Raw genomic sequence first — 24,711 nt, 5'->3', positions numbered from 1 at the left:
ATCCCATGAGCTTATTATCCGTGTTCAGCTATGCAACAGTCAGGTATTTTAAATGCATATTAAAAACTAACAGAGTCAGTGTCCTTTAGAACTCAGTTTGCTTTGCTAGGTCTTGATCTTGGGATACCAGGTAGTTACATATAGGTACAATGTGCACACATGGATACATACTACGAGCAGAAGAATTACATTTGTATCAGAAACGTCTGAAGGTATAAGAAACAATTCTGTTTGGGGTTATTTGTTTCCTTGTTAATTTTTGGGGTTTTTCTTTTTTTTTGGTGTGGGTTTTTTTGTTTGATTGGCTTTTTTTTTTAATCTGGAGGGCAAAGATTTTGATGCACATATAGGGCATTTTTTCCCCACTCTATTACCATAGCTTATTGTCATCCTTTAGTATTTTTCTTAGATCATAAGCTGTAAAGGTAATTTTTTCAAGTCTGCTTATGTACTTATTTCAAGTCTGCTTATGTTAAAGAAATATTACCAAAACATTTGCATATGCATATGAAGTTATTACCTGATTTCACATTTTGATTTGCAAAACCTGTGAATATTCAATGCCTGATACAAACTAAAAATCAATCCTTGTGTAAAAGAAAAACAATGTTGTCCCTTCCTGGCAAACTTACTGGAAAAAAGTTGGACATAAATTAATTTCCTGATCTCTGTGATATTGACTGCAGGCCACAAGGAATTTTGTGAGGTAATGCCTTGTAAAAGGATTCCAGCTAACATCTGAGGGGAAAAAAAAAGTACCTTGAAGCACTGAAATTTTTGCACTAAAAGAGAAAGAAGTTCACTTGTGCATTACAGCAAGACCTCGGACATTATAAATGTAACCAGAAAGCAGATCTGACAGCATGGGAAAAAAAAGAGTTCACATTAGTTAGGTAAGGACTGGTAAGGATTTTATTGGTAAGGATTGGTAAGGATTTTTATTAACCTATTACAGAGACAAATGCAAACCTTGCACCTAGAATGAAATAACTCCATGCAGCAGTGCAGGTTGAGGGCCAGCAGGCCACCAAGAAGCTTTGGGCAGAACGTGCAACTCCTTGTGGACAAACTGAACACGACTTACCATCATGTCACTTGCAGCACTGAAACCTAACAGCCTAGTGGGCTGAATTAGCAAGAGCATAGCAACCAGATGAAGGGAAGTGATTATTCTTCTTTATCTGGCATTCATGAGACTACAGCTGGAGTGCTTGTCCAGATTTGAGCCCCTCAAGACAGATGATAAACTGAAGAGAAACCAGGAAGGATCCCACCAAAATAGGAGGCAGGGCTATTATATAGAAGAGGAATACCAGGAAGCAAGGTTTGTTCAGCATGGAGAAGGAAGGCTAAGGAAGGATCTAATTATGGTATTACACTACATAATGTATTGTTATAGAGAAAACAGATCCAGACTCTGGGTAGTGTACAACAAAAGGATGACATGCAACATTCACAAGCCACACTAAGAAAGATAGCAGCAAGTATAAGGGGAGAGGAAAAAAGAAAAGTAAGTCACTCAGTGAGAGCAGCTGAACACTGGAACAGGTTTCCCAGGGGGCTGTGGAATCTCCATCCTTGGAGATAATAAAAATTTCAGCGGATGAAATTCTGAGCAATCTAAAATACCTGAAATTTGAAGTGTACCATAAAGATGCCATAGTCAGAAAAAGAGGTGAACAATCTTTAAACTCAGCAAAATCTGAGTAACATTCTGACCGTTTCAGAAGACTTAGTGTGGTTAACTTTACAGCCCAACAGCTAATACTGTTAGTGCTAGGGAAAAAGACAAACCCCATCCTTTGCCTCCTGTCTTTTGCACTTTTTGTTGCCTGACAGGAATAACAAGACTAACACATGGGAGGCAGATTTTCAGAAAGTAAGTTGATGATTGCCACTCTGATTTCAAAAGACTATTGGACACTGACAGCTCTAGAAGAGAGTATCACACTAAAAAAGAGAAGAATTTGGAAAATACTCTTCCCCTGAAAACCAAAATAGCAACTTGAACGCCATCTTGACAAAAATGCTGCTCACCCAACCAAATGAGAAATGAAGTATGTAAACTGCTAACCTAATTGCTAGAGATGAATTATAGCCACCTTGGATTGTTACCCAGGCAACAGCAAACACCTTGTCCCATAGAAAAAAAAGACGATTCCTGAAGCAATCCAATCTGAATGAGAAACTCCAGCCCTAATTTATCTCTTCAGATAAACTAAACAATTCAGTGCAATGATTCTTACTACAGTCCACTGAACTGCAATTTTCTTCTGTAAGCCTTCCAACCTTAAATTCCTTTCAGTAGCATAAAGACACCCTCGTGTCACATTGAGAAACCAGATCAGTGCTGAACATGGGAAAACCATGAAATAATCTCAGCAATACAATCAACTTTGGTACTTAAATCAGAAAGCAGTATCTCTTTTTTGGTGTTTGCTCTATACTTAACACAAAAATAGAATACTTTCACATCCCCTTTATTTAACATGCTGTAAGATTTGCAACCAATTAACCAACATTTAGGACAGTGTGCTTATTGAAAAAAATAAAGATGTTTTCTATGAAATGACACACTACTGTTTATATAAATGTACTACAAAAATAGCTTCAACAATTATTTGTATATTTTTATAAGATTTTTAATTGAACATTTTGGGTACATTTTCTGGAAACTATTACTACACACTTCAGTGCTTGCTTCTAAACTATCTTCCAGTAGACAATTCGTAAAAGAATAGAATCATACACTCATTTTAGCGATGTCTTTTTGACTTACTTTACTGCTAAAGGTTTTTCTGTTTTCTCTTAATTCCCTACATACAAGAACATGTAAAAGAGAACTAGCATCTCATTTTCTTTTTTTTTTCTATTGAACATTTAAATAGCTGTTTAAAATGTACACATATTGATAAACCTTACAAAAACCCCTTCAAATTTGCTGAAAAAAAATCCTTCTTCATGCATACCTAGTAAGGATTCATCAGACTACCAGCTAAAGCCTCTACTCACTTTACCTGCATAAGGCATGCTGCACGCCAAAAGACCTCTATGCACTAACCTGCTCGTGGGCTGTGCAGTCTTACCCTGTAATTACTTATTCTAAGCACTGAAGCAACACCAAGGCTCCCGTCCTGTAACCTTAAGGCTGACAGAAACAACACAGAAGAAAACAGCCTAAACTCAACACAGAAAAGACAGACAACTATAAATGTAGCAAAAAAAACCCAAACCAACAAACAAAATCAACTACGAAATCAGGTTTTTAATGTCAGCATTCCTCTATTGGTTACCAAGCAAGATGAGATGCACATTCTCACAAGTGTGTCACTCCCCCTAAGAGACAGTCCATAGAGGACAATCTGACAGTCTGCCAGCTACTGTAGTATCCTGATTTATCTACTACTGCTTACATGTGATACAAACCCCAGTTTTTCTGCTAGGCTGACCAGCCACACGTGGCTCCAACTCAAGAAACATCTGTGCATTCTGGTTTGAAAAAATGAAAGTTCAACAAAACTGGTTTAGGACATTGAGACAAATCAGAATTACAGCAGTTCATCAGCACTGAGACTCCCCTGGGTCTATACACTACAAAGTGCTTAAGCTACAGTTATCAGTGAAGTCTCTTCCTACGGATGTTTGCGTTTCCTCAAGACCAATCATGCCTATTCAACATTTCCTTTTATTCTTTACATTTGATCTGGAATTGTGACCCTTTTTACTGCAAGATAAAATCCTTACTGTATACAGAATTATTAACTCTTAGTATGCTTTTTTGTAGATCCCAGCACAGTATGTAGCTGCTTTAGGTAGTATAAGATTTTCAAGATTTTACTTTACAGCTTCATTTTTTTTAATGCGAAACCGAAGCACTAAAGGGTAAGGTATAGCAATATTTCAAAGTCTTTATCAACTTTAAGAGTTCTACTTGAGGTGCATAGTTTTTAAAAGTGAAGTGGACTGAATATATTTGCCATCGTAAAGAATGACATTATCTTAATGATTATCTGAAGAAATTATTTCAGTGTTTTACTTGGCTCCAACAAAAATTTTTATAGATATGCTTCTTCAGAGGAAAAAAAAAGTAGCTATTTTTGTTTTCCAAATTTAGGCCTTTTACAATTCAAAGAGATGCTTTTCTCATGCAACCAAACAAATCATAGAACCATAGAATAGTTAGGGTTGGAAAGGACCTTAAGATCATCTAGTTCCAACCCCCCTGCCATGGGCAGGGACACCTCACACTAAACCATATCACCCAAGGCTTCATCCAACCTGGCCTTGAACACTGCCAGGGATGGAGCATTCACAACCTCCCTGGGCAACCCATTCCAGTGCCTCACCACCCTTACAGTAAAGAATTTCTTCCTTATATCCAGTCTAAACCTCTGCTGTTTAAGTTTCAACCCGTTACCCCTTGTCCTGTCACTACAGTCCCTAATGAAATCAAAACAAACAGGGCACCTTTTATACTTTCAATACTTGCATACAGCATTATATAGCTTAAATTTTCATCACCTTTCACCTTTAAGCCTAACTTTATTTCCACAGTTATTTCCAGTTTTCTATAGAGGCAGACTTGTAAGTTCTGCTTTCAGTAAAAATCAAAAGTTAGTATGTAGAATACACCACTTAATAAGAAGAAACATAAATAAAAATATAATTTGTATTTTAAAGGAAAAAATAATTACTTCACTTACCTGGAGGGACTGGAACAGCTTTTTTATTTCCACTTCCTGTAAAGCAAAAGAAAAAAGATGAAGCAAAAGTGGTGTAATTACAGTCCATTTTCAATGTGTTCTGACTGTATTTGTGTAATGCCATAGAATTCCTAAAAATTAAAACTGAATGATGAAGAGAATGGAGGAGAAAAAAAAATTAAAAATAAAAATATTCTTCCTCTTAAAGAAAGCGGGATCACCAGAAAGTAGCTCAGCAGATTCTGCAACAAAACTGTAAGATGTAGGCCAGAATATTTAAAGGTTGTAAACCTCAAAAACTGACAAGCAGTTAAATGGGAGCTCCTTCTTCACACTTCACTGCTTAACAGAATGCTTGTGCTATTTCCTAGAAGACACATGACCTGTTTCACAGAGTTCTGGGGAAGAATAAGGAAGAATTTAATGACCATAGCATAATGCTCATATTTTTAATTTTTAAAAAGTCAAATGTTGGGCACTTTTTGCTTTGCTATTATTAACTGCTTGTAACTAATGTCTAAAGTTAATTCCATACCTTTCGTGGTTTGTCTAAAATTCTATGAAGGGGAGAATATCTGGACAAGATGAAAAGATGCAAGAGACAGCGATTTACTCAAGTTCAAATAGTAACAAGAAAGCCAGCTGGACAGTCACATGTACAGAAACAAACCAATTAAGTCACTTCAGCTTTGTGGAAAAAGTAGGCTTTTTCCATGTAAAGGTACATTTTTGGTAAACAGAGATCACTAATGGAGAAAGTAAAGTCCTCAGGCTTAACACTTCCTGTTGACTGAATATGGCAGCTCCTAAGTTAACTTCCTAGCTTATGTATTTTTAAAGGAGCCTTGGTCTTTCTTTGACTTACTGGAAACTCATGCTGTGTGAATTATAGCTCTTGTAGATAAGTGAAAGGCCAATGAAACTCAAAAGAAATATACAGGGGTTAATATTTTGCTGATATTTTCACAATTTGCTTAAGAGAGATATTAGGACTTGGCTTCCCCAGCGCATTTATCTAGGTTTTAATGTCTTAGTTTTGTCCATCAATCTAACAAACATTAGAAATACAATCTCTGTTTCCTACACCACTTTCAACAAAGACTAAAAAAACCTTAACAAAAAGTTATTTCATTTTTATATTTTTTTAGATTGCATCCCTGACTATAAAATTGAATACAATCATTAAGAACTTAATAAAAAAATATTTAAATATATCATAAGTATCCCACTACAGGACTCCCATTGCTCATTAAAACAGAATGATTCTTTTTTTTTCCTGTGAGGAATAATACAAATGACCACTGTCATTTACCTAGAAAGGGAAACAGGATATTGCTTGGAACAGAAAGAAAGCTCCTGTCTGAACTGGAGCTGACTGAAAAGTTCTCAGGCTGAACTGAAACTGGTGAAGAACAATGCTAGAAACAGTATGGCATAAACTTGTTGGGTTTTTTTTTGCATAATGATTATATATTGACTTATATTTTATCACCATATCAAGTGCATATTATTGATTTGAAACAAATAAAGTTATGCAGGGGGACAATGATAGCTTAAAATCTATTTATTATTCAAAAAGATAAGTTAGTAGTATTGAACCATGTCTGCTCCTCTGAAAACACTTAATGCATTATTTTTATCCAGAAATTAAAATTATTTTAAGGAACCATAAAAAATAGAAATAACATGAATTTTTAAAGATATTAAAATTTCTCAAAGTAAAAAATGTGCCTTTGTAAGTTTAAGCTAATTAATAACTGAAGGCAAAAAAAAAAACAAACAAAAGCAAGAACAGCTGATGACAGAAAAGGAATTACATGCTCAAGATACACCAAAAATTTAATTAAATGAGATTCAAAGGAATATCACATCTCAGGCTGCAACACTTTGGTCACACAACAGAAGTAGAATGAAAACCAAAAGCATTTATAAAATTATGTATGATCAAATGTAAGACCTGAAAGTACGTTATGTTAGACATTGCACAGTCTAGGAGTTTCTGGAAAAAGACATAACAAACATGATCATATTTCTAGACTTCAAAGCAGGATAGAAATAACAAATACACTGTGAAGAAGAAAAACTAGTTGATTAAGTATTAGCACTGTATTAGCACACAGTATCAGTATTAAAACATACACTCATAATGGATATTTAAAAAAAAGCTGTTTCACTCCATGTACAGATTTATTCTTTGATTATTTCAAACTTTTTGATGTGTTATAACAAAAGCAGCCCCTGACAAAGTTCCTGCTTTTTAATAAGACAGCTTCCCAATTTTGATTCTGGAATGCAGAATTATAAACATGTCGTGGTTTAAACACTAAGAGAATTCAAGTGAACACCTAACAACTATAGTCTGTCTCTCTGAAATTATGTCTGCAACTGGATATCTGCTAATAGATGTTAACTTATGTTGCAGCGGAAGGCTGAAGAAATCATGTCTAAAACACCTGTGGAAGACCAGGGCCATAAGGAAAGGTCCTCCTTGCTCTATCAGCTAGTGATGAATTCAGCATCTAACACTGACCTAGCAGTATCACAACCTTAACTTCAGCAAGATTTGTTTCCATCTAGCCTGGGACATGACATTCACTGCAATGAGTAGAATATGGCAAGAAGAAAACAAAACCATTACTTTAAAATGTGGAAAAGAAAACAGAGCTTAGCCATACTCAGGGTCACTATTTCAAAAGCAGCAGATAATTCAGAATTGAGCTTTATTAGAATTTCTGATCCTAGTGCAAAGAGACAGGTGTCAGTATCAACATTTGAAGATAAAACATCTCTGTGAGAAAGCAATATAATGAAAAACATATCAGTGACACAGAGTATATTGATATGACATTGAAACATACTCGTGGATCTCACTCCAAGACAGTGTGATGCAGAAAGATTGTAGCATGAGTAAGACTGCAGAAGCAACATGGCAGCACACATATCCCTTAACTCCAAACATTAAGTTGCATCATGGCATAAAACATCTGTGCCTAAAACATCGTGCAGCCATCACTGCTTGAGGGTTTGGAATGTGTTTTTTCATGTGAAAGCTTAGGAGACTTTTTATTAAGACAACTCGAGAGGCATAATGCACAATAACAGGCAAAGTCAATGGGAGAACTGGTGCAAAAGGCCCACGTTGTGGGCAAGCCTCCACATCCCTCTGGTGCAGAAGAACTGTTCTTATCCTCCCTCCCAACACACCCCACTCCCCCCATACCCCTCTCATCACCTTTCGCACAGCACCAGGTACGGCCCAAGATCTCCCTTCAGAGCAGATGGATGCAGGGAGAGGCCTCCTTGGAGCTGAGCTGAGACAGCAAGCTCAGGCCTGGCTGCTCCCTTCCCCCCGCACTCCCTCAGCCTTCCATCTCCCCCCGCGGGCCGGGCCCGGGGCAGGTACCGGCAATGCCTCCGCGGGGCAGCCCACTTCCGGACGCGGGGAGCGGGGAACTGCAACCCCCTTCACCACTCACCTCCCCGCTCCGCCCCGCGCCCTGGGGGCGCCAGCCAGGACCCCTACCTCCTGGCGGGTAACGGTCTCCGCGGCGCCGGCCGGGCCGCCCCGCCCCGGCTCTAGGGGCGGCAGGAGCCGCAGGCCGCGGTGTGGGAGGAGGCTGCCGTGGAGAGGAGCGGCGGCGCCATGTTACTGCCTCCCGGGTATCCCCCGCCTACTGCCGGGGGAGCGCAGCCGCTCCCTCTCCTCCGCCCTCGGTGCGCGCACGCTCGCCCGCCCGGGCGCCGCCGCAGCGAGGAGGGAGGAGCTGCCGGGCCGCGCTCGTGTTTACAAACTCACCCCGAGAACGCGGGCCGAACCGCACATTAAAGGCCGGGTCCCCCACAGGCTTCCGTCACTTCTCGCGAGAGCTCGGCTGACATCTCCGCGGGTAACGGGGAGGTGCGGATCACGTGGCGGGGGGGGCGGGGCAGAGGGCTGGTCGGCGGTGCCGGTTGGGCGCTGCCGGCGGCGGGCGGTGAGGCCGGAAGTGCCCGGGGCCCGGGTGTGGCTTAGGGGGCGTGAGGCCTGTGTCCAGGGTATGGTGATAGCAGCAGCTCCTGAGCCCAGCAGGACCCCTGACCCTGCTGGGGAGCCCAGCGGGTGTGGCTGGCTGAACACCTCACCGGCCATGCCGGTAACGCTGCCGGGGGTGGAGAATTTGTGCAGCTATGCCGGGTGGGGAGCGCGGAGGATGAGGCGCCCATCCTCTGCTGCTGGCTCTCCAGGAGTGCTTCTGCTGCGAGGGGAAGGCAGCAGAAAGCGGTTAGAGCCTAAATCGCTGTAAGGCTCTGCTCAGCAACAGCTCTTGGTGCCCTGGACACGTTTAACTTTAGGAATAATCAGCCCTCCAAACCCATGTACTGGCTCTATTCCACTGGCTTCCCCGCCTCTGTGCATCACAGCTCCCAAGTCAGGAGCTAGGTGTGTGCCTGAAGCCAGGGTTCTCCTAAACGTTCACCGGATTTAACATTGTACCAAACCTGCTGCAGCACTATACAATGAAGGGAAGTACATAAATTTTACAAACGAAGAACTGGAAGCATTTTGCGTTAATTAAAAAACCATTATCATATATGATATGTAGTGAAACAGCTCAGCCACTATGTACTCTGAATCACAGATGTTTTAATTCTCTGCCTGTGTAACATTTGGAACTGTCTTACTCCACGACTGTATGAGTAAAAATAACATATATTTTTAAAATAGTAGTATTAGTTCCAGGAAATTACATTTTGTCTAGGTTTCCCTGAACTTACAAAAGACAATATGGTATGTTTCATTTCTTGCAAATAATTTTTGTGCAACAATTTTGCAAAGTTCTTTAACATAAGGTGGGATAAAAACCAGTGTGTAAAAGTACGTTTGCTTAAAGGTGGAATTAGTCTTTACTGTGAGCATGTTGCAAAGGACTTAAATATGAGTGCAGAAAAAACAGAGGAATAAAGATCGTATTTCTTCACAAAGCAACTTAAAGCTGTATGTAAACAAGTATTTTTCAGTGGTTTAGCTCTATCATCACATGGCAACATCAGCCCTGAACAAAACCCTGAACCACAAGTTGCCTTTCTTCCATCTATAAAAAAACAAACAAAAAAAAAACCATAAATGGAGTGAAAGCGAGGGGGGGGGGGGGGGGGGGGGGGGGAAGAAAGCAGGATGAATCACTGTTTTACCTGCAGCAATAACTTAAGAGTGTGATTTGTAACACAAACATTTCATTCACTATACATTAGGATAATGCTATTGTGCTCATGGCTTTCTGAGGTGGCATGCTGTCTGATCTATTGGGACAGCAGCCAGCACAGTTATTCAGAGACAACGCAGATCTTTGCTTCAGCTTCAACAATGAAACATGAAGAATCTTTGGATCTGGAGAAGCTACAGTACAGATTTCCATGAGCTGACAGACAGTCTTTGAGGTCAGCACAGTCCATGGCAAAAGAAACTGAAAAAGGTTTCAGGACAGTGAAGCCTACAGCATCACCTCATTGAACTTTCAATCTGTTTTCTCTAGCCTATGAAAAAAGACTTCTTGATGTAAACTCTTAAGAAGATAAGTTTGGATTCAAACTTAAACAGGGAAGATTTAGGTTGGATATAAGAAAATTTTTTATTGTGAGAGTGGTGAGCCACTGGCACAGGTTACCCAGAGAAGCTGCTGCTGCCCCATCCCTATCGATGTGCAAGGCCAGGTTGGACAGGACGTTGAGCAGCCTGGTCTAGTGGAAAGTGCCCCTGCCCACAGCAGGGGGATTGGAACTAGATGACTTTAAGGTCCTTTCCAACCCAAACCATTCTGATTCTGTAAGAGTCCTGCTACTGCCCAATCACTGCAGAGAGGTTGGGAGGTTTTTTATTTAGGTGAGGATTTATTGTGGGGTTGGTTTTTTTATTTTGGTAAAAAACATTTGATCTTTTACACATTTACAGTTGTCTGTTTTATGAACATTTTAGGAAAACTGAATAGTATCTTCTGTCTTTGTAAGACCACTCAAATTGACCAAGTGCTTAAGTAACTACTGGAAGTATGTAGTTTTACAAGAACAAAAAAAATACAGAAGTGTAAAAAGGGAGCCAGTGTACCCTGTGATCATTCAGAAGTGAAAATCCACCCATCACTCATTGTCTCTAAGCCCCTTATTGTCTATAAGGGGGATAATCCTCTGTGTGAAGGTTTGTTACCATGTTTTGAAAGTCCTTGATTAGTCTCTATCTGTAACACTGAACTCTGATTCTTTCAAGACTGACATAACCAAACAGCAAGTTTGCTTGGGTTTTGCCCATGTTCATCAGTCTAAGAGTGAGCTAAAAGATAACCTTTGGGAGATGCTACTACTGAAACAGACAGGCTTCACATCCATATAAAGGGTCTCCTGAGATGTCCACTGCTTTTCAGACAAGGCTGATCATAGAGAAAGGGGTACATGTTGACAGGGTGAACTGTGTGGGAAAAGATGTGATGTAAATCCAGAACTTGTTATTCAAACCTTGGTGAATCCTGTGGCTTTCTTAGTGAAGTTACAGAGCAATAGCTTAGCCAGATCTTTCTACACCAAATACAATCATAACTCAGAACCATTTTATATGCTTCAAATAATTTGATAAGTACAATTAACAGACTTGGAGCTAGACTTTACCAAGACAAGTCTGAAGATACTTGTTTTATCAAAATTGGAATTAAGCTACCTCACTAGTCCACGATATGAGCAAATACAGATTGCTACCTCAAATGCCTGCAGAGATCTCTACAGTACTGAAAGAACAGAGCAAAGTTCACCTACCAGAAACACAGAAGTACACAGATGAGCCTTAACCTAGAATTCTAATGATTATCTACCTTTCATCCAGGACACTGTCAGTTCTGTAACATCACAGCTTATGAAAATGAGTAATAGTAAGGTCATAAAATAAACATTGCATGAGCACAAACCACATGGAAGGTAACTGCAGTATTTACCTCCTAACCCTCTCACCCTGCAAAAAAAAAACCACTTCCAGACCTAGTCATATAAGGTACTACTGTACTATAGCTGAATATTTAAGGGTGCTGCATATTCTACATTCCTAAACCTCACATATATAAATGCATGCTCTCTATCTACACAGCAACTTTTAATGCTTTTGAGATGACTATGTTCTCCTAAGAACATATGAAGAGATTAGCTTCTAGGTTCAAGTTAGGCTACTTGAATCACAGAAGCATTCAGGACAAAGTCTACCACTAAACTATGTTTATGAACAGTAGTGTGGTATTTGAATTTGGATGAAAACAAAAAGTCTTTGGATGAAAACAAAAGTCATTTGGATGAAAACAAGAAGTCTTACCTGCACCTTGCAATGATCTGAGAGCCACTAGTCATTTCTCCATTTCCCCAGGGATAGGCAGCTTAAATTAAAAAATTTCCTATATTTAATTCAGTAATCACCCACTTAACAGTAAGCTGACAAAGCTTTTAACAAGCTTACCCATGTTCTTCCAAAGTACACCTTACATTTGTTGAATTAACAGATCTATTATTTATTATTCTGAATAAAGCTTGAGATGCTATCACCTCCCCTAGCAGATTAGCATATAGTAGCACATAGCACATTGCTGTAAGCATAGACAACACCGTAAATGCATTTAGATTGTTAAGACAGATACAGTGAGTAGCAAAGCTTGATAACTGCAGATATTTTCTTAATAAAAATAAAAATGCTTTGATCCTACTGCTACTAAAAAAATTTGAGAGAGAACATAAGGCTGACTTGACAAAATTAGGAAGTGGGAAGTTCTCCCTTTTAATCACGATGCCAAAAATGCAGTAACTAAGTAAGAGTATAATATCAATGTGCCATAATTCCAGACCACCTAAAAATGTGGATCACCTGAACAAGTTGTTAGTTTAGTCCAACTGGTCAGAACCAAGTGGAAACTTTTTACCATGGTGATCAAAATTTATTATGTAACTGAAAACTGATGCAAAGTGAAATCTCATATCACTGTTTGTGGATTTGTGTTTAGCTCCTTCTAGCAAAAAGTGCCAGAACATCTTACGTGCCAGCCAGCCTGAGAGAAAAACAGCGCAGAAACAGCTCTGGGTAAGTTTGAAACGCAATTGAAGGAACAAGGCCAGCAGTACAGCCTTTCAAATGTAATCTGTGTACCCTTTGATATTTCAAGGATACGTCACATAAATTTTAACAGACAAGCAACATGCCCATAAATACTAATAAATAAAATATTCTATTTGAAGTCATTATTTGAAGGGTTCTATTTGATACGTCATTATCAGGAGAAATCCGTGGTGACAGAATGACAAGATACTGTCTTCCAGATACTCTAGTGAGAAAGATAATAAATGCAGCCAACAGGTTGACAGTTAAAGTTGTTATCTTTAATGAAATGACTTCGGAAATAGCATCAATTTCCATGATACCAACATTTTGGGAGTCCCATAAAATGCAGAGTTACATTCCAATGCCAGTATTACAGGCAGATCTCCTTTCACATGGCAAATAGGATCAAGAAAGCAACCATCAGACAGAAGAGACCCATAGCTTCAGACAGGGCGAATCCCAGGATAGCATATGAGAACAGCTGCTGCTTCAGAGAAGGATTTCTAAAAGAAAGCGAAGGTGTAAGTCCTTTTTATCTTTACAATTAAGAAGTTTTTTCATACAGTTTAATGCATCTGACAGATTCAGAACCTCATACTTCCTTGCCACATATACCATAACAGAAAAATCCCATAAATCCAAGCAAGAGTAATTTTTAGCAAGGATCTTACCAAAGACAAATGAGTTAGCAATGAAGACTAGGTTCAGGTTATGCAGACTTTATATAGCTGTTCCAAATATGCACAGTTTCTGTTGACTGCATTCCTATATGCTTTTGAATTTGACTTCTCCACATCCTCCCATGCAGGAACTGTTAGCACTATGCTTTGTAAATTTACTTCACATCTGTGACATTAAAACTATATTCCAAGGAAGTTTGTGTGTAGCATTTTAAGTAAGGCTAATACAAATACAGGAACTGAAACCACCTAGAGCAAAAAACAGCTACACAGCAGTTTGTTTCAAAAATGCAATGAATTATCCCTCCAAGTATGTGGAAGAGTAGAAAAACTTCAATATGAAGTAAGGTAACCTCTTATTGACATGTTCATGCCAAATTAAGGAGACATTTGTTTTGTACTGAAAATACTTGTATTTTTTCAAGTCGAAGGCGAAATTCCTTGTCTTCAGTAGGGCTCAAAAAACTTTATTAAGAAATAAGACATGAAGTCTTAAGTGGTTGAAAGAGCAAAGAACATGAAACAGTCTGTTAAAAGCTTTTTTATGTCTGTATCGAGTCTGCTCTTCCATGATACGTGAACTATTACTACTACATGGACATTGTAAATTTATCTGGAAGAAGCTCATCCCTATTATAAAATTCTCACCCTCTTCAGATTTCATTCTACAAAATAGTTACACAGTCTCAGATACTAAGCTGATTGTGTCAGAAAAATGAATTAAGCACCCATTTCTAGGCAACAATCCTGACTACAAAGTCTAAAGCATACAGACTCACGTTGCTTATTACCAGTTTTCATGCAGTCACTCTTTAGGACTTCTCCCCTCCCATGGGAAAAAAAAAAAGCCAGGCTAGATTTTTAGTTCAGTTTTGGAACTGAATGCTGAAACACTGGACTTTGGTGATCAGAACATCAATGAAGTCTAATAATCTCACTTCTTTCATGTATCTTCTCTAGGTAGGAGTGTAAAGAATTCTGAATTTAACAAAGGAGCCATCCCAATGAATGCAGTTTCATATTATTCTATTTAGCCATGTTTATCACTAACAGTAATTATTAACAGAATTTATTTTAGTGCCATCATCCTTATTACCACGTGGCTTATCCACGGTGTGCTGTCTCAATATATATCTGCATGCAATTCGAGAGCTTTGTAGGACAGAGATTTATTACCTGGCATAACCAATGATTAGACTACCGAAGACTGTTCCAATACCAGCACCAGAACCAGCCACACCTACTGTGGCAGCACCAGCACCAATAAATTTGGCAGCAGTGTCAATGTCCCTGCTGATAGCACTAGTCTGGAATTCTCTAAGTGCTAGTCGGGAGACAGTATTTTGGGCCCCATTAAGCGTTGAGTTGCCCTAAGAAAACAAAACACGAAAAAGATTATATTCAGACACAGACCATCATCTATGACCACTTTAATAGTATTATTTTGCAGTTTCAGAAGTTATATTAGATCCAATGTCTAGTTGTTCTTCCAAGTGATGAGACTATACTAAGAGTAAAAAAAAACTTCAGTGTTACCTGTTCCACATGAAAGCAATCTAATTTAAATATGGAAGAGTTTTCAGAGGAAACAGCAGGACAACAGGCATTATGAGGTGCTTGACTTAAAGCAAGTTCCATACTATAGGTATTTGAGTTAGTACAAGTGAACTCTAGGTTGAGGACATTTAGGCTCACCAGGTAATTTAGGAAGATACAGAATTTTGTTTATAAGGTACCTCTCCATTCTTGACCTCTGGCCTAGACAACACAGATGCCGAAATTGGTCTGTACAAGATTCTTGATCCAGCACGGATCTGCAAGAGGAAGAAAAAGGCTATAAAACCCCCAGCTTTTGATCACAGCTGTTCCAATACAAAGTCTGTAAGATTATAAGGCTATTAGCTACTAAGCCATTCGTCTTACTTGAAAAACAGCAAACTTTGCATACCTGGATATACAATAAAAGCTACAGAAGCAAACACAACCAGGAAATCTGATAGCACTGTTGTCAGGAGACATTATTGTGAATAGTTACATCTATCAGTGAACCTGTACATGCTTTGTACTGGGAGAAAATTTAGCAAAAGAGCAACAAAAAAGCTAGGCAAACCAGCAGGCAGCAATACACCTTTTGAAATGAAAAAAACAAAAGCCATCAAAATTAATTCCAAAATTGTTAAATGCACAGACACAACACAGGCTTTTAAATCGTCGAGTATAAATGAATGAACCCTCTTTCACAAGCGGCCTGCATATGTCCTTGGGCTTCTAGCCGGCTAAGGTCATAACGGCTCTTGCACAGAGCTCTTCCTGCAGGCAAACCTGTGCTTGCACCTTGCAAAACGAAACGTTCTACAGGCTAGAGAGGGCATTTTCAAGCAGGGCAGCCCCTCGTCTTTGCAAGGGCAAAAAATCCCGGCCTTGTATAGTACAAGCAACAGGCTAGAGTTTGACCTACACCAAGGTGCAGAGCACACCAGGCCCCAGAGTTTTTCGATGCGCTACCCTTCCCCTTCACCGCCCGTGCGGGAAGGCCCCTCACCTTGGCAAAGGACTCTGGCCCACACGAAGGAAGCGGGAAGGAGAACCCGGGCCCACCGCAGCCCCATTCACCCTTTCGCACTCGGCCGGGCAGCCCGACGTACTAACTCGTCCCAGGGGCCTACCGAGGGGCTCAGAGACCCGATCGAATACCGGGCGCCCCGCGACCGCGACCGCCTCCGCCCTGCTGCAGCCCGAGACACGTCATTCGAAGCGGCCCCGGCGCCCCCCGCGGGCCTGGGCGCCCCCACTCACCAGGGAGGGCGAGGCGGCGAGCTTGGCGCAAGCGAACATCTTAGGGGGCGGCGTCCCGGGGGCCACAATCCGGTGTCTCTGGAGAGAAAGGGGAGAGGGTGAGGAGCCGGCAGCGACAGACGGAGGAGGCGATGATCGCGGATAGCGCCGCACCCCCTCCTCACCCGCTCCGGCTGCCGCACCTCAGACCCGACAGACTGGGACTTCTGTGCGCAGACGCGGGGGGAGCCGGCGGCAAGAGCCCGGATGCAGCGTGGCGGAAGGAGGCGGGCCGCCCCGCCAAGGTCACTTTGTATTCTCTCTATTGGCGGCGGCGGGGGGCGCAGAGCGCTCGGCAGCCCAGCCTGGCGCAGCCGCAGTCGCGCTGTGCCCGGCTCGCCGCAGGGGCGCAGGCCAGGAGGTGACGTGTCTGGTGCGGCTCCCAGTGGCAGCCGGGGACGTTATGCCAGACCCAGCACCAGCCCTTGGGGTGGCGCGGCGAGGGAGCTTCTCCTCCGTGGTGGGGAGGAAGCGCGTTAACGGGGAGAGATTTAACGCTCTGCGGCGTGTTCCATTGAGGGGAAGTAGGTGCGAGGGCACGGCAGAGCGGCACCGGCTGGTTCATCGTGTCCCGGCGCGGCAGCGCCTGCCAGGGTGCGGGGACGCTCACGGGCTGCAGAAACGAACGCGGAACGCCTCAGGTCCCAGCGTGGCAATAGTAACAGGCAGAAAAACAGGCCGAGTCTGGGAACACCTGAAGTGTTCATGCCCACTATTAAGTCGTATGATGAGCATTTTTACACGCAAGTAATGAAGAAATCTTTTTAAGTCAAGCTTAATCACAAGGTTATCATTGCCGAGCTGAGATTACAACTTTAATCACTCACGTGTTCTTTAGTATTTTTCACTTGACATTGGGGATCACTGTCATTTTACCACTGCTAGTAGTATTATTGCCAACTAGGAAAAAATGCATAAAAATCCACTTTTTGGGAAAAACACTGGGAAACATATTTAAGTGGTTACAAAACTTGTATTTGATACAATCTGTACCATAAAAATAAGCTCTGAAATAGTCTGTGTGCTACAAACTATCTCCAAAGGGACGAGTAAAAGGATATGTGCATTATATTTAGGGATAGGAACGTAGCACGGTCTCTTAGGAATCTGCTCCTGGCCTCTTCCAAACTTATGTGGAGTACTGATGTTGCTGTTGCTGATTGAACCACAGGTGCCACACAGCTGAGACATACTTCATAACAGCAATTTGAACACCCACCAACAAACACGATCTATCGGCACTTTCAGCAGCTGCATACTAATGTTAATGATAATGTTGCTTTTAAAACCCACAGAGCTGTGCCTTCTGATACTTTGGTACAGCAGAGCTGTTCTTCACTGAAAGTCCAAAGGTCAGAGACAACAGTACAGTTTGAATTTCCCAGCTTTCTGCTCCCTGCCTCAAGCCCAACAGCAAGTTTGGTTTAGTTACGGTGTGCATCCAGAGTCTTAGTAATAGGACAGCATAAAGGGAGTCTATAAAGACTTACAATACTGCTTTTTTGTTTTCTTTTTTTCTTTTCATGTCTTCCACTGTTCTCTGGGAACTGAGGTGAATGGGCAGATCTGCAGTGCCTACCAAGTGGTTCTTCCATAGACAAACACTAAGTGAGAAATAAGTATGAATGGCAAAACCCTTTAGTGGTTAGGCAGAACTTTTCACTTAAAAAAATTTCAATCTATCTGCTATTGTGGTAACAGATCTTTTCAGCACCATAAAAACAAAACAAAACATAAAGCAGATGTGGGTGCTGTGCTGGTGGAATATCTTAAATGTTGCTGTGCACTAACATGCAAAGTACATCATTTACCCCTAGGAAGTGTAGCAGCCAGCCTGACCTTTGCAACAAAGAAAAACTTGTTCATGGCAGGAAGCACAGCCCTTGGAGGTGTGCTTTCTTCTTGGGAAGGTAGTGGTCCAGACCTCCAGGCATCAAGCAGATCTTCCCAAAGCTCTCACAAGTGGAGAAGAGGACATTAGCACTCCTGTATACCCACAGTGCCAAGTCACATGGATTCAAACAACTGTTAAGTGGAAAGCCTCTTCTCTCACAAAGTGCCCTCTTCTGTCATGATTCCCACCCAGGAATATTTTGCAAAAAATGTATCCACAGGCTGGTGTGAATAATGTCAAAACCACCATTAAACAGTTGTTTATAGTTGCTCTTAAGGCATAACAGCTGATATTATATTTTAAGTGCAACTCACCTGCTTCTTTCAGGAGGAGTTAGAAGAGCAGTTACTGATCTCTGGGGACAATGTTCAGTTTAATTCAAGTACATCTTCATTAAGAAAAAAAGATTTGTGTTAATCTCACACTGTTTTCTATGTGGTTGACCTGCTGCTAGGTCCCCAAGGAAGTGAATCAGTGCACTAAAGAACAGTGTCATTCCCAACTGCTCACTACATTTCTGAAAGTCTGTTCTGCTTGGAATTTTATCTTAAACTCCCCATATCTCTTGGAATTAGTTCCCTGTTTCCCAACTGTCTCTCCCAGACAAATCCAGTTATGCATGTGGGCAGTCACTAAGACTGCCAGACAAGGTTTCCTCCCCATTTTGCCTCTGACAAAGCAGATAGAGTGCAGCTGTTTGAGCAGTACACTTCACTCCCACAGTTCTCTGCTGTTAAGCCAGGTTTATGTCAGGGCAGAAAGAGCAGCAAGTGACCATAAGCTGTAGTTCACTAGCATGGCCTCCTTTCCTGTAAAGGAAAGAGAAATTTCATCCCAGGTTTCCCAAGCTTTTGGAAGATTTTCCCTTAAAGCATAAAGATTCTCCCAGTCATTTTGTCCTAATTTTTAGAAAAACAACAGTGTGTGTCAAGCTCATGGCCAAACAGCTCATTTCCTAGATACACCATGTAATGAATCAGTCCTACAGTGACATGTAGTTTCACTTTGTAACCCAAAAATTAACTGGCATCTACACATATCTGACCGTGTTACAACACATGAGTATCAGAAAAGATATTGCATAAAAATATTATTTTTGCCTTCTTAAAGAGATCTGTGAAGTCTTCTGAGAATCTGTTCAGGTTGTCATTCAGAAAGCAGGTAATAAGGAAACTGGGCAGAGTACCTGTAAACTAGTATGTCTGCCCAGTAGATACAAACTGGTTTTTCTTCAGGTACAGATGAATTTTGGCATTGCAGATTGGTTCAACTGAACAAGTAAAATCCTGTACAGTGCTGAATATATGAGTACATCCAAAGTGCACCAAAGGGTCCATCAGAATTCAACATTTATTCTTAATAACTTATGAAAGGTGAATGTCTGTTCTGCATTAGCTGAAGGAGAAATCGTGGTTAGTTGGAAGACATGCAATTGCCCAAAGACTAAATAAAAAGTTCTTCTAGATCAAACCCTATTCCTCCAGGTTAAATTTTATCTCCCAGCAGAGAATTATTAACTCAAAACGTGCCACATGTTCACACTAATCTTTTTTAAAAAAATCTGTTTTGAAGAGGAGATGTTTTTGGAAAACCTGTATATTCCAATAACTTTAAATTGTTGGAACACTCCCAAAGGATTAAATTGACTCAAAGGCTTCCTGAAATTGTTGTAAAGTTTGTGAAATGTTTTGAAATGTAAAATGATGTTATTACTTCAGGGTTAGCTGTCTTGAACTTCAGGTTTATGACGTAGTTTGCAGGGCATTGATTGATACTGATTTACAAAGTCAGGGGGTTTCAGCATTTTTCACTATGGACAGTATCTTGCACTCCTACTTTTTCCATTCACCACTGTGTGGTTGAATCTTCCCATTCACGTCTCTATAGGTCTTCTCAGACAACTGGAGCCACAGCTTGTGGAAAGAAAGTATATGGAGCAGAACTAATATACTTTGGCGTATTTAAACCAATTTAGCTCTGAGAAGAAGGAATTAAGCCATTATTATAGGGCTCTGCTTTAAGTAGAAATGATCTTGGTAACACTCTCTAAATACCTCTTTACCTTATTGATTATTAGTAGTTGGCAAATGTTGACATAAGTAATGTTGGGAGTTTTAGTCACTGAGTTGGCTGAATTCAAAGTGATACTTTATCAGAAAGCAGATAATAAAGTTTTCTCTCATTATTGTAAATTTTTCCTTTACAGGGGAAAGGGAGAATCTGTTTCTTAAGTGATCTTTGTCTCTCAGAGTACTTACCCAAGCTATTTTTTTGCTAAAATTAGTTGTCATTTAGTCTCAACAGCTCCTTTTAGTAGAGAACTGAAATCAATTAACAAAGTAGGGCTAATTTAGGCTGTAGAGCATTCTGCTCAACAGTTCTTTGGTCATTTTAATACCTGAGTCCTAGAAATGGATGGCTTTAACCACAAACATCATATCATGTTAATACTTAGCAATATTCTGAAAGTATGCTAACCTTGTTGAGACCACTGACTCAGTTTGAATTGAAAATCATTATAATCCTTATCATGTCATTTCTGGGTCTCTGAGATCTGCTTTAAATGGCACAATAATTGTATATGTAGGCTCTACTACTACCATAGCCATAACACATAACAAAATGGGAAGTTGTCAAGAGGAAAGCCATTCTGCTATAGCAGAAATTCAGCATGGAAAAGAGGTGTTTTTATCTTCATCCTGCTACTGCATTCTGGTGGAAAGTGAGATAAAGGCTCCATGGAGCCTTGCCAGAAAAGACTGGTAGATCTGCTCTCCATCTGGATAACAAGCCTTGTTGACCAGCATTCAGGTTCTGCTGGTTAGCTTCAGGATGCTGGGTAGCATTGTAAACGTGTACAGCCATACCCACCCTTCATAAAACTCAGCAAGCCACAAGGTGGAAGGTGATCCTGGTTTTTTTTTTTTTAATTAATTTTATATGCCAGCAAAAACTACAAATTGTCTAAAAAATGCAGATGCCATATTTTAATGTAATATTTATTTGTATTTGCAACATAATTGGAAGTGAAATAAAAGGTTTGTGGATAGATCCACTTTATGCTGCACATCTGTTACATGGTGTGTGTCAGGACTGCCACATTTGGGGTGAGTTTTCATGTATTTAAAAATCATTATTGTGTATTACCTCTTATTTTTTGCAAAATTGTTTTTTTTTCAGGAAAAGCAGTAATAAAACAATCCCCTGATGTTTAATCAAGCTAATTGTTATAAATACACATAAAATTTAGAACCGTTGGAATGAAAGTTCCTCTTCATGTATTATGTTAAAACATAAACTCTCTTAGCTAAAGTGTCTTATTCAGATGACTCACATTATTTCCCAAGCCTGTGTTGCAAAAAAAAAACAGCTGATACTTGAAATGATCAGTCAATTGACTGGGTAACACACATGTAGATTTCTAGTTTATGGAATATAACTGGATTAAATTAAAATAAATTCAGCAATGGCTTTTATTCCTACTAGTACTACTAAACACCTTTTTAATAGAAAATGAAGTTCAGCTGTAAGTTGACGCTGTCAGCCGCATTGGTTAGAACACAATGTCAGCGACCCAATTATAACACATTTCTCATGACATATGCTTTCTGATAAAACACAGATTCACAGAAAGCACAGGTGGCCAAAGTTTTGGCCATATTAGAGCCGGTGTTTCCAAAAGTATATATAAATTTTGGTTGCTGAAGTTGAAGAAACCCAAAATGGAGGGATGCTTTGTTAGCAGGCTTTTTCTGAAAGTACAAGCTTTTTGTGCAGGGGGGAATTGCAAATCCAGATTCTTAGTTTTAAAATACAGTACCTATGCTCTTTTTGTTAGATTTTTGTTCTTTCCATTTGTCAGAATTGTGTAAATTATTCTAGGCAAGTCTTTCTGGGCAATATATTTTGGGTGTTCACAATCTGGAAGGAGAAATAGGCAAGTAGCTGTTCAGCACTCAAAAACAATAGGAACTGTAATTTCTGTTTGGAGATTAGCATTTTGGATAACTGATGCACTATGGCTATGTGTGTCATGTAAAGAGCAAAAGCAGGGTACATATATATCTGCCAGGATTGTGGCAAAAGGATTTTTACTCCTCAGAGAGTATAGTTCCAGTTTATAATCCTTGGTGGGGGGGATATGAGACTATAGACCATTAATACATACAAGATTCATTTGCTTAATTGTAAATGATGTACCTTACAACTATGATTTTAAATTCTCATACACTTGCAAATTGCTTTTGGATCACTGTCTGAAGGCACTGTATAAATGAGGAACATTCATTAGCATCTGAAAACTCTTCAGTCTGAACCACTTAGCAGAACACCTGTGGAATCATTTTGACTCCATTGCAGTTTCTGCCCTGTAGGACCCACTGCCAGTCTGAATACAGAGAAAAAGTTGTTTTAATTCAACTGAGTACTATCATGCTCTGTGTGGCTCAGATGAGATGTCTTTAAATTAGTATAATTAGTTTTGCTTATAGTTATAAATAAGATAATATATTATTTTATTCTGAACCTAAAGTATAGAAACTCTGGACAGTCTGCTGTTTCTAAATTCTTGGGAAAGACTGTGTCCCTAATATTTAGACTTGATGAACATACTGGTTCTCTGGCATGCCTGCATTCACTTCCATCTGTCGTGCTGGCATTGTTCCCACTTGGAATTATCTATGCCAATTTCAACAGGGCATAGGTGCTAACCAAACACGGTTTTAGAGGGACAGCTTTCATAACACAGCAAGTGCCATCTCTTTTGCCAGGAGATCCTGCTGTTTGCAAATAATTCCAGCTTAAGGCCACATGCTTCATTACATGGGATCACATCTGTAGATGCTTGTGGGCATTATAAAAAAAACAACAACAAATGTCTACTGTATTTCTCTTTCAGCTTGGCTCAGCATTTGGAATTTTACATGTGGAGAATGAATGTTCTCCACCTTGTTAACAGAAGAGAGCCATAGGCTGTTACATGTTCCAAGCAGTCTTAGGAGGATTTTGCATCAAAGCTGGAGCAACAACCTGTAGAGGTTTACCAGAGTTGTGCTGCTTTTTCAGGTGGTCCTTGATTGCTTTGTGTCTATGGTATATTCTGAGGATGGAATGACAGAGGATTGTCTCTTCACACCACAGCTGTTGCCTTTCCAGATTCTGAACAGATTTGTGTATAAGGCATATTCTGCCCCCACTCAATTGTGAAGTGGCATATATGTACAGCAAAATTAATATTGCTTGTTAAACTTGATATTTTATATATGTAAATATTATAAGAATATATTATACGTATCATATCAATATAATATAGCTGCATTTGACTCCTGCTTTGCCCCACTGAACAGATTACTAGTGCTAGCAGAACTACTCAGTACCGTATAAGGCTAGAAATGGCTTAGGAAAGAGCAAAACCTGTTCATGAGCCTCAGCCCACTATGCTCAGATTTTAAATATAATTTCCTAGTTAAGCAAAATAATATTTTGCACACAAAATTTCTTCAAAGAGAATATTTGGAATAAGACTCAGGGCAGGTAATTTCCAGCCATACATTGCCAGTCACAGCTGCTGACTTCAAGATATTTTGCTGTCCAGCCAGGATGCGTAGAAAAGAAACCAAAAAACACAGCCCTCTTAACACCTGCAGTGTTTTTACAGTAGTACACGCACAGTATGGCACTAGGAAAGACCATGTTCACATATCCTGCATAGAAATGTATTTTTGCAAATCATGAGAGGCATTTTCAATTGTTTTCTTTACTAGCAAAGCTCCTAGGGCTGTTTTAAATCTATTTTACATCTTGAAATAATACTGATTTTAAGAATGTGAATGAAAGTAAAATTTTTAAGGTCCTAGCATTTTCAAGGGTACAGAGTGATATGTAGACACATGGATATACTGGTAAATTCTATTAAATTCTATTGAGAATTAAGGTCTAAAATTACCAAACGTTTGCAATGACAGCATTTCAGAGTAATCGTGCACATTTCTGATTGTTTTTGTTGTTTAGCATAGGTCAGGTACAGCTGACAAGATTTCATAGGCTTTGAAGCATATTTAATGTGCTTCTCCTGTTATTGAAAAGTCAAACTTCAAAATACTGTGTTGAGCTCAAGAAACATGTATAACCAGTCTCATTTCACAGTGCATTACTATACCTATTTTTCCTGTTCTTCGCCTCCTGTCACCTGTTCCTAGTCTTTTCAGCAGCTAACCTGACCTTCTGGGCTGTTAGCACTGATTGGTTTGGCTCAGAGATACTTGTCCTCCATCTCCTTCTTTTCCTTCTATTAGCTCCTAAAAGTACTCCCCTGTAACAATCATATTCCTTGGAAATCGCCTGTCCCTCAGGGAAGGGAAGTTGAGTGGCAGAAGGAGCTGTATGTTAGTGCCATGGAATGAAAAAGCTTGGGGCAGATGCTTGAGGGACCAGAGGTTTTCCAACGCAGTAGATCTTAAAGAATGAAAAGAAGGTAGGTATTCAAGCACAGTCAGACAAGAA

General features: G+C 40.1%; 2 protein-coding genes across 7 annotated transcripts in view; both read right to left on the bottom strand.

Moving 5' to 3' along the window:
* ATF2 (activating transcription factor 2) overlaps positions 1 to 8,581 on the bottom strand; it is a 45,895-nt gene extending 37,314 nt beyond the window's left edge. For 2 of the 5 annotated variants that reach the window (XM_005152588.3, XM_031052196.2), the window contains exons 1-2: positions 8,500 to 8,581; positions 4,704 to 4,739 (exon numbers count right to left, since the gene is read on the bottom strand). The gene's annotated coding sequence lies outside the window, so the exon portion shown is untranslated. Of the gene's footprint in view, positions 1 to 4,703; positions 4,740 to 7,935; positions 7,952 to 8,179; positions 8,357 to 8,499 lie in introns of those variants that run through there. The other 3 variants (XM_031052192.2, XM_031052194.2, XM_031052195.2) reach the window with 3 other exon arrangements.
* Positions 8,582 to 13,057: 4,476 nt separating this feature from the next.
* Positions 13,058 to 16,608, bottom strand: ATP5MC3 (ATP synthase membrane subunit c locus 3). 2 transcript variants are annotated; one of them, XM_034065299.1, is made up of 5 exons: positions 16,442 to 16,608; positions 16,278 to 16,355; positions 15,218 to 15,295; positions 14,658 to 14,851; positions 13,058 to 13,304 (listed from the first exon to the last, which is right to left on the bottom strand). In XM_034065299.1, the coding sequence occupies exons 2-5, from the start codon at positions 16,314 to 16,316 to the stop codon at positions 13,190 to 13,192; spliced, it is 426 nt and encodes a 141-aa protein (XP_033921190.1). In that variant the 5' UTR covers positions 16,317 to 16,355; positions 16,442 to 16,608; the 3' UTR covers positions 13,058 to 13,189. The 2 variants fall into 2 exon arrangements, with proteins under 2 accessions (XP_033921190.1, XP_033921191.1); XM_034065300.1 differs by having other exon boundaries at positions 16,460 to 16,552.
* Between the last annotated feature and the right edge of the window lie 8,103 nt (positions 16,609 to 24,711).

Source organism: Melopsittacus undulatus, chromosome 8 (genome assembly GCF_012275295.1).
Source record: "Melopsittacus undulatus isolate bMelUnd1 chromosome 8, bMelUnd1.mat.Z, whole genome shotgun sequence".
NCBI classification, from domain to species: domain Eukaryota; kingdom Metazoa; phylum Chordata; class Aves; order Psittaciformes; family Psittaculidae; genus Melopsittacus; species Melopsittacus undulatus.
The sequence above is the reverse complement of the archived record's forward strand: the minus strand, read 5'-3'. Positions and strand labels throughout refer to the sequence as shown.